Source organism: Vombatus ursinus, unplaced genomic scaffold (assembly GCF_900497805.2).
Source record: "Vombatus ursinus unplaced genomic scaffold, bare-nosed wombat genome assembly UNPS02014793.1, whole genome shotgun sequence".
Classification (NCBI taxonomy): domain Eukaryota; kingdom Metazoa; phylum Chordata; class Mammalia; order Diprotodontia; family Vombatidae; genus Vombatus; species Vombatus ursinus.
Window position 1 is genome coordinate 18,383,646 of NW_020954571.1, and position 14,659 is coordinate 18,398,304.

General features: G+C 39.2%; 1 protein-coding gene across 1 annotated transcript in view; it reads right to left on the minus strand.

Moving 5' to 3' along the window:
• SLC6A2 (solute carrier family 6 member 2) overlaps positions 1 to 14,659 on the minus strand; it is a 63,610-nt gene that overhangs the window by 11,594 nt on the left and 37,357 nt on the right. The window contains exons 5-10 of the mRNA XM_027869788.1: positions 11,720 to 11,854; positions 9,308 to 9,411; positions 6,618 to 6,742; positions 4,475 to 4,587; positions 2,651 to 2,779; positions 943 to 1,042 (exon numbers count right to left, since the gene is read on the minus strand). Coding sequence (XP_027725589.1) covers positions 943 to 1,042; positions 2,651 to 2,779; positions 4,475 to 4,587; positions 6,618 to 6,742; positions 9,308 to 9,411; positions 11,720 to 11,854 — 706 coding nt within the window. The remainder of the gene's footprint in view (positions 1 to 942; positions 1,043 to 2,650; positions 2,780 to 4,474; positions 4,588 to 6,617; positions 6,743 to 9,307; positions 9,412 to 11,719; positions 11,855 to 14,659) is intronic.

A 14,659-nucleotide genomic window follows, 5' to 3' on the forward strand; every position in this document is an offset into this window, starting at 1 on the left:
ACACACACACACACACACACACACACACACACACACACACACACACAAAATACATTAGTCAAGCAGAAGGCCTTTGTCCAAGATAAATCACACACATTGGAAAAGACGTCCAAATGCCATTGAGAACAAAAGGGCTACTCTTAACCTGCCCTAGTTTCAGCACCAAGTGATTCCCCAAACATTAATGGAATTAAACTAATTACTGCCACTCTTGGTGAAGAAAAATTATAAAGTCAAATATAATGCTGACCAACCCTGAGGTAAAAGGGTTAGAGAGCAATTTTGTTTCTTAAAGGGCATCTGGTATTATTTTTCTATATACCTGCAGAATCAACTCCTGACTATTGGCAGAAATAGAAAAGTGTAAATTCTGGATAAATCAGAAGAGTGAATAATTCAATAAATAAGGTATTTTGTGATCATTTGAATTATATGATCCTTTGAGCATCAATTTCCTTTTCCTAATAAAGTTAATCTTAAGACTGATGCTTTTTTACAGAGGAAAGGGGATTTGAAGTCAAATGTTCAAATCCCAGCTCTGTTATTTATTATGTTATAACTTTGGGCCAATAACTAAACCTCTCTGGGCCTCTGTTTCCTACTCTATAAAATGAAGGCTTTGGACTACATGTACTATGAGGTCTCTTCCAGCTTTAGATCTTTGTTCCTATGAGATGTTCCTACACACACACACACACACACCACCTTGTGTCAGAGACAAATTCCCCAGGAGTGTGAAGTGAGCCCAAGTTAAGACATTCATGGTTGATACATTAAACGGATAATCTAGAACTATTCCTATAAATTAGGAGGATCACACAATTATAATTCACCACTTTGGATATTAAGCGCTGCATAAATACTATATGCCAGGCTGTTATAGAGATAAGTCACTTCTCTAAGACCCCTAGGGAAAATAAAAACAAAAACAAAAACACTTACCATAGAACCATGAAACACCAATGGCTTCCATTAAAACAGCAAACAAGATGGAGGTCCCTGCAGCAAATGTATCCAGCAATGTCAACACATAAATTCCCCCCTGGAGCACAGAATTAAAAAAAAAATTACATTCACTTCCATGTTGAATGTAAATTCAACAAACATTTCCTAAGTTCCAACTGTGTGCAGAAGACATTGCTGGAGTCACATCGTTTAAAACAATGGCATAGTCCTGGCTCTTAAGGAGTTTATGTTCTATGGGGTTGGAGTCAGGTAAGTACTACAAGTACCCAAATATGAAATACTGTCTTCCCTTAAATTACTTATCATCTAACAAGGAAGGATATGATATGGAAATAGATTAAGTATGGGATAATATTGTATATGGTGGGGACAAGAAGATCTATGCAGTGTACTTTAGGAAAAAAAAATGAGGAGGGAAAGACCCTCTTTATCCAGGGAGATAAAAAAGGCATCATGGAGATCATTCTTGAGCAGAATCTTTAAGGATGAAAAAGAGTCTGAAAGGTGGAGAAAACATGGAAGAACATCCAAGGCATGGGAGACAGCCTGTAACAATGAATGGAGATAGAAGATAGCATATCAAGTTTGGAGGACGCCAGTGGTCTAGCTGAACTAGAATGTGGGGTATATGAAGAGGAGTAAAATTAAATAGGTCTAGAAAGGTAGGTGGGAACCAGATTATGAAGATCTTTAAATGCCAGGTTAAGGATTTTGTATTTTATCCTCAAGGCAATAGGGAGTCACTGAACATTATTGAGCAAGGGAGTAATGCAACTTATGCCTCAGGGAGGTGATTTTGGCAGCTATATGGAGAATGAATTAGTAAAGAGAGGGGGTTGGAGAATAGTTAAAGGCTCTATCATAATAGTCAGTCCAAGTGAAAAGTGATGAGGGCTTAATAGAAGAAGGTAGCTTCTAAGTACACAGAACAGAATAGTGCTAGGAGTGTTTGTAGAGTTAATGGGACTTGGCAACCAACCAGATATGGAGAAAGGAAAGAGTCACAGATAATTGTAAGGAAAGAAATAAAGCTTGGAAGCTAAATGGAGAGGACCTGAGTGGTAAATCTTTCTCAAAGTTGACTTCAGCTCACTAGGAGATCAGGCCATAGGGAAAGGGCAGACAGTGACAGTCTCATTTCCATGAATAGTTCTTAGGTATGTGCATTTTCTATGTTCCCTAGAACATGTTTCTGACAAAGTGATTATCCAAAAAGGTCATAGTAATACTGATATCACAGTATTATACATGCCCATGTGCATATATATTCGGTCACTCTCTGCATGACCTTGGGCGAGTCACTTACTTTTTCTGGGCCTCAGTTCCTCATCTGTAAAATGAGGTGGTTGGACTAGATGGACCCTAAGGTCCCTTGTTCTTAATCTATGAATGCTCTATGCTTTACACACTGTTCCCAAATCCATCCTATCATCTAATCTTCACAACAATGCTCCAAGGCAGGAATTATGATCTTTATTTGGCAAATGAAGAAACTGAGGTCCAGACCAGAGAAATCACTTGCCCAAGGTCACGCAACTAGAATGGTGGAGTTGAGTCTTAAGCTCAAGACTGATGGCTCCAAGATCAGGGCTCTTCCACGGCCCCACTAACAGATTCAACCACAAGCAGTGGTTGACAAAAACCTGATTCTTCTCCCTAATACCTGCCCTAGTCAATGACTCACCTTAGTGATACAAAACAGAGCCAGCAGGAAGGTGCCAAAGGTGACAGCAAATGTGAAAAGCTTTCTATGCCGCTTCAGGATCTGGAAATCATCTGCAAGGCCAGTGATGACAGCCTCCATGCCTCCCATCTAGAGAGAACCACAGCAGGCTCAGAATCCTCTTCTGCTATGAACCAAGGTGCCGCAGATGCCCAGAGCCAACAGCATGATGAAGGACACAACAATGGAGACAGAGGACAGGAAGGGGCGAGCTGAGGCAGAGCAGCTCTCTCAGAAAACAGCCAGTACTAAGAAACATAGTATCCAAGGACCTGCATGGATCCCTCTTAGAAAAATGGCAAAGCTCCACTAAATGGGTATATGAGACATGTCTTCACTCATGAGCAGGCCTCTAATAATTCTACTCGCGAGTCTCTCCCCCCACTCCTCATTTTTGTATCGCTCTTCTCTTCTGTTCCCATCTAAATCACTAAATTAACCACTATGTGTAGATGTGTACATGCATGAGCTTGTGTAATTAAGTGTTCCCTGAGTCCCATCTCCTCAGGACTCTGCCCTCTACCAAAGAACTGATAATCTTATAACGCATACTAATCACTTAACATGTTATACCTTGTACTTCTGTAACATGTTACATTTTTACATTTTCAAAGAGGTCTTCAGGAGGCCATACTTTAACCTAAAGCAGTAACTTAAACAATCATCATTCTAGGAACCATAGAAAGCCATAGAAAGCCAGAAAAGCGAATATTTTTGGTCAGGAAAGGGAAAACTTTGTCTGCCTTTCAAAATATATCATGTAGAGGACAGGAACATGTTACCCCAAGGCATTCTAAATGGATGTGAGATGTAAAGTACCCCTATTTGTTTGAGATCCAGACATAAGACTGATGCCAACCAAACACCACAGCCCATATACTGTAAAATTCTAAAGGTGTCCCCTCACACAAACACCTTTGTCAGCTATAGATAAGCCATATTTTGAATTCATTTTAAGAGACAGTCTGGTATAATTGAAAGCACATTAGAAAAGGAAGGAGCCAGGGGATTTAGCTCCAGCCTTTTCTCTGTTGATAACTTCCCATGTGATTGGGGTCAAGTCATTCAATCTCTGTGAGATTCAGTTTCCTCCTCTGTTGAATAGTAAGCATAACCCCTGCCCTCCTAAATGCCCTCCTAACTGTCCTCCCAGCTGTCAGGTTATTGTAGAGATTGAATAAGATCACACCAATAAAAGTACTTTGGTGACCCTAAAGTTCTGTGCACATGTAAGGGGGAGGAAGGGGTTATGTTTTATAGTCATTCCACATTTATTATCTTATATTTTAAAAGCTCTTCAAAGCTGATTACCCCCAGCATGGAGTGGTTAGACCATATATTATTATCCCCATTTGACAAATGAGAAAATTAAGGGTGATTTATTCAACTTTCCTGGGCCCCAATTTCCTTCTATGTAAAATGAGGGGGTTGCACTAGATAGATTCTAGAGTGCCTTCCAGCTCTGGCATTTCATGTACGAAGAACCATTCCAACTCTGAGATTCTGTTTTCCAAGATCTCTTCCAATTCTGACATTCTGTGCTCCAAGTTCTCTTCCATATTTGAGATTCTTGATCTAAGGCCACTGCAGCTCTAACATTCCATTCAGATGCATTTGTTGGTCTGGATTTTCTGATATTAGCCCACAATCCCTGCTCAGTCCCAAGGGTCCTAGGCTATGCATGCTGATCTGACTCAGGTTTGGAAGCCCTTATACCCTGGAACTGAGGGAGCACTCCTGCCCTGAGGAGACCTGGAGGAAGAGAGTAGACTGGGGAACACACACCGAGCTATCGATACCCAGGGCCAACAGCATGATGAAGAATACTATGGCCCAGAAAGTGGATCCTGACAAGGTAGAGATGGCTTCTGGATAAAGGATAAAAACCAAACCAGCACCTGAAAGACAGAGAAGTAACACATCCTGTCAGTTCTCATGATTGGTACCACTGCACACTGAAGACTTAGGTTCTGAGATGCTATCCTAGGGGGAGAAGTCCTCTCCAAATGATCTTCCTTGACACTAACAACATTCTTGGAGCTTAGACAGCTCTGGCCTCAGCTGAAGACTCCAGACTGTGGCTTGGAATAGGTGACACCATTGAATCAGAGGCAGAATGTGAGGGTTCTCCACTCGACTTGTTCCATGCTATTTTCTCCATCTCATCCTCCTTTCTCTCTTCCAGTCAAACAATACTCATCCTTAATGGCCCAGATCATAGTTCACCTCCTCTGTAAAGACTTCTCTGACTTTTCCCTGCAATACCTTCCTCCCCTGAGCTCCCTTGCAAAAAATATTTGAATCACATAGACTAAAACTTGGTCACAGACATTCCTGAATTTTCCTACGAGAACATCTCAGTCAACAGTCAGTTAACAAACATGTCCTTGCCACTATACTCCTGGTTTAAGAAGAAATTTCAAATTTGAGGGTTGATAATAGCTAACAAATTTCTATCTCTCAGTGACCTACTTGTAGGTTGAAAAACGATTTCTTAGAGAGGTAAAATAGTTGAGGCTGATCTGAATTTGAGGCCTAAGGGCTTTGCAACTCCCACCCCTTTGAATTTGTAACTTCCTTCAAAGCTCAGCTCAAGTGCTCCATTTCTCCATGAGGCCTTTCCTATTGTTGTTAGTGCCTCCTGAAACAATTTTGTATACATTTTTGCATTTATTTGCATGTGAACACATTGTTTTTCCCAACAGAATGCAAGTTCCTGTTTACAGGAATGTTGTGAGGATTGTTTTATTTTTACCTCTTTATCTCCATTGCCTGGTATGTAGTAAATACTAAATAAATGCCTGTTAAGTGAAAGTCACTATAACCTCTAAAATTTAGGTTTTTTAATCTGTAAAATGGGAATAATAATAATATTTGTATTAACTATCTCACAGAGGTATTGTGAAGAAGATGCTTTCTAAACATTTACACACTATGAGAATAGCTATTTATTAAATTCATGGTGGTATTTCAGAGCCAAGAGGCAACATAGAGTCCTGGATAGGGCTGGATTTGGAGTCAGGAATGGTTCAAATCATGCTTCTAATACTTAACTGGATGTGAGACCTTAGTTATTAACATTTGTATGTCTCAGGCAGCTCCCTTGGACAAATCTACTAAGCCAGGAGTGGGAAACATGCAGCCTTGAGACCACATGTGGCCTCCTAGGTCCTCAAGTGCAACCCTTTGACTGAATCCAAACTTCATAGAACAAATTTGTTGACAAAATAAAATGAGACGCAGTATATCAAAGTACATACAGGATCTTTTTGTGATTTTTTTCCAATTACATGTAAAAAACATTTTTAACATTTATTTTTAAATTTGGAGTTCTAAATTCTCTCCTCCCTTCCTAAGACAGCAAGCAATTTGATATAGGTTATACATGTACCATTATACAGAAGGTCAGGAAGCCCTGGGTTCATGCTTCTGACACATGCTAGTGAAGTGACCATGGGCAAATCACTTAACTCCTCAGTACCCCAGGCATCCTTCTAATATTCTAAGTCAGGGATGGGGAACCTGTGGCCTCGAGTCCACATGTGGCCCTCTTGGTCCTCAAGTGTGGCCCTTTGACAGAATCCAAATTTCACAGAACAAATAATAATAATATTTGTATTAACAAATATTAGCAAATATAATCCCTTAGGGATTTGTTCTGTGAAGTTTGTACTCAGTCAAAGGACCACACCTGAGAACCAAGAGGGCCACTTGTGGACTTGAGGCCACAAGTTCCACACCCCTGTTCTAAGTTATAGTATGTTGTTAATTTTCAATCTGGAGGGAGTTTCCACACAAGAATTTCTCATTAGCAATTAAATCACAGGTGCAGACTTTCTATTCTCTATGCCTCCCCCCCCATCTTTATTAGGAATAGATCTAGATTATAAAGCTTTAGTTTTAAATAGTTGAGACTGAGCCTCCCTACCTTCTGTTGCCACATCTTCAATCTTGACCTTGTGTTCATGAGCCATGTAGCCCAATATGGAGAAGATGGCAAATCCAGAAATGAAACTTGTGACACAGTTGATGGTGCTAGTTAGCAGAGCATCTCTGGGGTAAAAGAAGAAGACTGTTAAAGTTTGCAATGAATGGAAAGAAGGATGTTATTCATTAGCTGAATTCTTCTCTGGTGATTCTTCCAATATTATCTACCGCGACCTGTTGGTGAACTCAAGAAGTTTACTGTGCTGGGAAAAATCACCATAAATCAAGCTGATCCGGCAGTTCAGGAATCTCCCATTTCCAGAGCTGCCTGCCCAACACATAAAACACATTCATTTACCTGTCCTTATCTATAGGCTCAAAGATACTCATAACCTAGCACAAGTGTCTAACCTGGAATAAAGTATATATAAAGGCCCAAGAAAATCTAGAACCTTGCTTTGCTGTTGGGGTCATTGCATTTTGATTGTTGGTGCCTTCTATTGGCTCTTTTGTCTTGCTGGCCTGAGTTCTGGACACCTTTGATAAGGACATCCAATGAATTACTTCCTCCAAGGCCCAATTCAGGCACAACCTCCTTCAAGAAGCCTTCCTTGGACTCCTTGACTGATCCCAGAATCATAGAACTAGTTGAGCTTGTAGGCCATCTAGTCCAGGTCATATCTGAGAATCCCTTCTACAACATGCCCAAGAGCCTTCACTTGAAGATCTTTAATGATGAAGAGAACATTATATTCTAAGACATTTCACTTCATTTGTGGTAACTCTAAATGTTAGGAAGTTTGTCATTACCTAAAGCCTAAATTAGTCTCCTTGCAGCTTCTACTGATTGTTTCTAATCTTTTCTTCTAGGGTCAAGCAGAAGAAAACATACTCTTTACTCTTAAAAATGATAGTTCAAATATTTTAAAACTGCTATTTTCTTCCCTCCTAAGTCTTCTCAAGGCTACAAACCCCTGATTCCTTCACAAGTGATCTTTGCATGGCATTGGGTCCAGTCTTTCACCATGCTGGTTGTCCTCCTCTGGACCTGCTCAAACTTATCTATGTCTTTTTCAAAATGTGGTAATGCACAGACCAAACATTGTGCTCCTGACACCTCTCTTAATGCAGCCTCCCCTCATACCATGAACTTTTTTGGCTTCCTTGTTATACTTTTGACATATGTTGAATGCTCACACATCACTGAAACATTCAGACCTTTTTGTATGATTGTTGGTTAGTCATGCTTCCTCCATTCAACAAAGTTGAAATTTTGGACCTAGGGGAAGAATTTTACATTTGTCCCTATTAAATTTCATCTTAAGAGTCAGTATGATATGAGAGCTAGCTAACCATGAAATCCATAGATCCTTGGGTTCAAATCCTGCCTCTGACACATACTAGCTATATGAGTGGCAAATAGGCTGTTGGGAAGGTGCCCATCTTCATTGGTAGAGGCAGTTCCTTACCCTGAGCTCCTTACCTTGAGGAAATCATAGGTCCAGCCCTCAAAATTAATCCTACTTGATTTGTTCTGTCCATTTTCAAGTTTTTCCTCATGCTTTGGGACTTGATTTTGCACTTAGCATATTCTAAGATGTGTGTTACAACTCCCTGCCTCACTCCCCGTCTTACCAGAAAACCTTTTCTTCTTTTACACACTCACTACACTTCCCCTTTCCCCCACCAACCATACTCATTTACATCAAATTATCTCAACTCCTACATCTCTAAGAAGACTGAGGACATCTGACATGAATTCCCTTCTTCATTCTTCAAACCTTCTCAGCTTCATTACCCATTCTTTTGGGTCAGAAAAAGAAGATGTAGTTCTACTTCTCTTGAAGGTCAATTCTTCCCCCTGTGCCCTTGATCCCATTGCTTTCTCTAAGACCTTGCTCCCTTAGTCAACCCTTCTCTCACTCATCATCAGTATCTCCTCCTTCACCTGCTTATAGATAATTAGGTCTCCCTAGGCCACAACAAAAATACCTTCTAACTGGCATTCTATTGCCAACATCCTCCATCCTTCCTCCATCAGCCCTTCACTTTCAAATTTCTAGGGAAAAAAGGCTTCCACTGTCTCTTCAACCCCTTGCAATCTTGCTTTTGCCTTTGACATTCTACTTAAAACTACTCTCTCCTTCAAACCCATCAGGGACATCCTGATTATAAAATCTATTGGCCTTTTATTTGTCTTCATATTCCTTGACCTCCACACAGCTTTTGAACACTCTTGACCTGTATAAAAAGTAAAAAGTCAGAACATGACATAGCAGAAAGTAGTTTGAACTTAGAGTCAGAAAAGACCTGGTTCAAGTCCCAGCTGTGATTCTTACTAGCTATGTGAGTAATTTAACTTCTGAGTATGTTTCCTCATCTGTAAATGGTGATAATACTTGTACTACCTACCTTATGCTTAATAACTGATCATTGTTATATAATCTGGATCTCCCTTTTTCTGGCATCTACCTGATGATCTCTGCTCTGCCTCTACCCACATGACACAAAAGGACATCTAGGAAGCTGGAATCTTTGAATACTCCTTTTTTTTTTTTTTTTTGCCTCTCCGCCTTGTATCTATTCTGGGAAGGTTCTGAGTTAAGGATGAATTCAACTGAGGAATACCCATATTACCCATCAACTAAGCAGAAAAAAGAAAATTCACCCAATCACAAAGCAGATTCTCACCTGTAACAGTTGTTGTCAAACTTGTTGTAACTGGCAAATGCAATTAAAACTCCAAATCCAGCTCCTAATGAGTAGAATATCTGAGTAGCTGCATCAATCCACACCTGTGTAGACAAAACAAGGGCACCCATAAATCTATCTTCCTCTTCCTTGACCATGAAGGAACAGACACTTAGCTGATGTAAAAGGGAAGAGAGGCTGCAATGATATTTCTAAGCAGATGTGAGCAACTGTTGCACTGGTACCATGATTACATTCTTTGTCTTTCAACAAAATTAAACTCTTTCTTTTTTTCCCTTTTTTTGCTGACCAGTAGCCCTAAATAAACTTCTATCTCTTCATATAAAAGGTTTCTTTTCCTACCAAGTCAGAGGTATTTGCTAGCAGCATATTGCCAGTGTGCAAAAAAAATTTGGTTTTGGAATTGGAAAACCTGGTTTTGAATGCTAGACTTTGACATTTATTAATGATGTAACTAGGGGCAAGTCATTTCCCCATTTGGAGTCTTACTTTTCTCACCTGTAAAAGAGGATAATTATACTTACACCACCTACCTCACAGAGTTATTAGGAAGGCATTTTGTAAACATTACAGCCCTTTGTAAACATTACAGAACTAGAGAAATATATAATGGTACTATTATCATGGTGCCCATCTAGGAGCTGAAAATATTGTCATGCACTGACTGGACCAGTTTGCACAGAGACCTACATTTTATTTCCAGTCCTTAGCTCTGTCATGAAGACACTACAGGATCCTGAACAAGTTACTTAATCCCTTACTGTCTCAGTTCCATGGCTTCAAGAAAAGGACAATGATTCCTGTATTATCTACTTCAAATTCTTCTCATGAGGAGCAAAAGAGGAGTACAAATCTAGAGAGAAGAGAGACCTCAGAGTGCATCTAGTCTGACCCCAACATTTTTTCATATGAAGAAACTGAAGCCAAGGGACATTAAGTGACTTGCCCAAAGTCACACAGGTACCAGAGACAAGATTTGAACACAAGTGTTCTGACTCGAGTATCAATATTCTTTCTACTGTACTAAAATAACAACATGAATGAAAATACTCTGGAAAAAATGTAACACTCTAGAAATTTTGCTCACAGAGACCTCTACCATAATTTACAAACAGTTGCCTGAATCCTACAGAGTGGTTGAGTGACTTGCCTAAGGTAACATAGCTAGAATCAAAGGTGATAGTTGAACCCAAATTTTCTGACTCTAGAATCGATATTTTTTTCTGGTGCACTATAATAGCAATATGTATAAAAGTACTCTGGAAAAAATACAACTTTATAGAAATGGTGCACCTAGCTAATTCTTTCTCCCAAAAGTCCAATGTAGTAGCCTAGGGCATATAGAAGTTAAATGACTTGCCTAAGGTCACACATCTTGTAAGTGTCAGAGGTGGGATTTGAACCAGAGCTTCCTCTACCCAAATCTTGAATTCCATCCATTATGCAACATCGCCTCTATTCTAGAAGCACAAAGGATTATTATCAAGGTATTTAGCTGAAGCAGATGTTGTTATGAGATGAGAATACTAGAAGAGAAGGAAATCTTAGGAACTGCCTCAATATTAGTTCCTCACTTTGTTTCCTCTTAAAGTTCCCTAGCTGCTTCAGATATGTGGGAATCTGTCCTATTCTCTGCTACTTTATGGGGAGAGATCATATGGCCCATTCCTGATCTCTCCTTATGAACCTGGGATGGGAGGGAGTGAAAAAGAAAGAGTATACAAAGTTACCTTGGCTGTCCCAAGCCTCCCCTACATTGACCATCATCATGCCCTATCATAGACAGAATGAGGACCAAAAGGGGAGAGGGTAGTGGTTTGGGTCAGGAGTACAGAGAGTAAAGAAGTTGGGGTTGAGGAATCAGGGACTGAAGGAATATAGAGCATGACACTTGGGGAAGGAGGCAAAGGCAAAGGCATAGCTGGTAAGGATGTGGGATTGGAATAAGGAGAATGAGGTGGGCATAGGACATTACACAGAGTGGAGGTGGGCACATGACTAGTGCCCTCCTATAAGTAAGGAGAATAAGGTTTGTGGATTTGCTGTCTTCTTTTTATCATCATAGAATTTAGGGCTAGAAGAGATCATCTAATCCAATTACCTAATTTTACAGATGAGGTGATATAATTTGGTCCAGGTCACCCAAGTAATTAAGGAACATAGTCAAGATTCAAACCAAAACTCAAAATTGAGCATTCTTTTCACGACAATGTGGAAAAATTCACGCTTACATTAGAAAAATTCACAGTATAATGAAAAAAAAAACTTGAAGGCATAGGATCACTGAATCAGGCTTGCTCATGGTCACACATGTAGCAAGTAGCAGGGTTAGGATTTGAACCCAGATAGTCTGACACCAAACTAGTCCAAGAAAGAAAGACAAACACTGACCGTGGCCTCCTTCAGTCTTCGGAAATCAATGTGCAAGTAGGCAGTGATTCCATTGTAGGCTCCAGGGAGAGTAATTCCATGAATCAGCAACACAAAAAGTACAAAATAGGGCAAAGTGGCTGTGATCCAAACAACCTAGGGGAGAAAACAGGTGCCAGTGTTAAATGACCCAACATCAGGACAAGCTGGAAACTCTCACCCTCCTGAAGGACTGGGTCATGCCTTTATCTTGAGTCCTCCACACTTTATTATTTAATTGTTTCTCCATTCATCTAGTAGTTTTGGGAGTATCTTGTAGGAGGAGAAAAATAGGTTCATGAAATTTAAATAAAATATTTAATATGTAGGTCTCCATGGTTTTGAATTTTGGGACTTTTAGCATTTCTTAATTTTGAGTTATGAGCATCCCAAAGGCAATGGAAAGATGCATGATGGGTGTGAGTAAGTTACAGTAGATCACCAACAATGGCATACACCAAAATTGATAAAAGAGATATCATTAAGAGTATGAATGTGCATAAAAGAACATATTTGGTCCCCTGTGATCTCTATGTCATGTAATGGATCATTTAGTACCAGAAAACTTTGATAATAAAATAGATTTTACTCTTTCATCTACTATATATGCTAAAAGTATAAGAAAATAAACGTGACTCAGACAGACTAGGGCACCTGAAAACCCAAGATTTGTGTTGGTGTTCATGAGTATCCCCAGTGCTTAGCACAGTGCTAGGTACATAGTAGGTGTTTAATAAATGCTAGTTGACTGACCATTAAAAACCTAAAATAATGTCTCCTCTATTGAATAACTCTCTATTTAGGATTTATGGAAGAACATGGACAAGAATTGCACAAGAATAACAAAGTATATACATTACCAATGAAGGCAGATCAAAGATTTATTGAAGCATAGGAATATTTAGTGAGTGGGATGACCTCATAAAATCTTGTATTTATCCAAATGAAATAGTTATAATTTGACCTCAATCTTGTTTCCTGGCATAACAAGGAACTTTTATAATATAACTTAATAGCCTTATTACCCTCATTAGTGCTTGAATTTTGCATAGCACTTTGTTTTACTTATACTTAATACATTTGTATATATATTGTTGTAAATTATTTCTATCTGCATTTGTACTTTATCTCCCTCTTTGACTTTAAGCTTGTATTTTGTGGCTTCCTGGACCTAGTGTTCTATACACAAGATTTGATACATGTCTGTTGAACCAGGTCCTTGGACCCCAAAACAGTTCAGGATTTTGGCAAGACAGACATATTAATTCACTGTTGGTAGAGCTGTTGTCCACCCATTCTGGAAAGGAATTTGGAATTATGCCAAGAAAGAAGCCCAAAATGTCCACGCTCTTTAGCCTAGAGACCCCACTGCTAGGTATAAATCCCACAAGTAAGTTAAAAACAGGAAAAAAATGGCTCTGTATCCATGAAAACAATTTTAGAAGTGCTTTCTGTAGGATCAAAGGAAGCTAGAAACAAAGAAAATGCCCATCTATTGGGGAATGGCTAAAATGTTGTGCACAGGAATAAAATGGAATATATGCCAAAAGAAAAGAATGTAAGGAACACAAGGAAATGGACTTATATGAACTTGCACAAAATGAGATAAGCAGAACCAGTAAAATGATATACAGGACTAAAACAATATAAGTGGGAAGACTAAAACCAAAAACAAATATATGCACTTACTTAATTATATGTATATGTATAATGCTAGTAAACAAGTGGTCTAAAAGAAGAGATAAGAAGATATATCTTCTCTTATGCTTTACAAAAATGGAAGCTGATAGGTGTAGGACATTGCATACACATATTGTTAGACTTGGTTGGTGTGTTGGCTAGTTTTAATGAACTACTTACTTTCTCCTTATTTTTCATACTGGATATAGCAATCTGGATGGGTAAGGAATACATACACACGTATGTATGTATGTATGTGTGTATACATATATACATACACACAAACATATGTGTGTAAATGAAGGTATGTAAAAACAAAATACATTACAGCAAATTTGTTTTAAGTAGATATTTGTTGAACATATAAATGTGAATGACTGAGTTGGCAGCTGACAAACAGAGGGTGCTGCTCGAAAGAAAAACCCAAGTTGATCATGCCACCTTACTCAGATTATCAAAATCAAATCCCTAAATCTCTGCCAGAAAACAGGCATGGGGAGACTTGTCTATGTAGAATGTGGGCCAAGGACATGATCAAGGGCTCCAGCTCTACAAAGGGAGGTAGCAAGGAAAAGAGCCATGAAGATTCCAGCCCTTTCCTGAAAAGGTGTAATTTTTTCCCTCACATATAGACATACATACCCACATTCAAAAATAATCATTTGATGACATGCAGCTCAGACATTTAAAAAAAAAAAGATTTCTTGGAAGCTCTCCTTGGCTGCACGAGATATGATTTAGTTATCTATGATCCTGTGATGACATGTTAATTCTTTGCCATAGATTGTATTAGCCCATTGTCAAGCAGCTTATGTGCACGTGTTCCTTGTTCACACTTCCTGTAAACAAAGAGCACATGGCTTTCAGATCTTTAGCTGTGCCTGCCAATGCCTCTCTCATAGGCATAGCAGATGGATAGGCCCTAGAACTAGGAGTTCAGGTTCTATTCCTAGGAGTTATGATAAATTAGATCCCTCAGTGTAGAGGATCACAAAGGGCCACTTAGATGGGAGAATCACAGAGCCTCCAAGCTGGAAGGGACCAGAAGCTCTTCATATTTAGTCTTCCTAAAGTTTCCATCTACTGCAATGGTCTTGAAGGGAACAAAAAGATGCACAGGTCAGAAAGATATTGAGAAGAAAGTGTGGTATGGAATCATATATTAAGAGCTGAAAGGGACTTTAGACATCACCTAGTTCAATCCTTTTAAAAAAATTGTATAAATGGGGAAACTGAGAACCA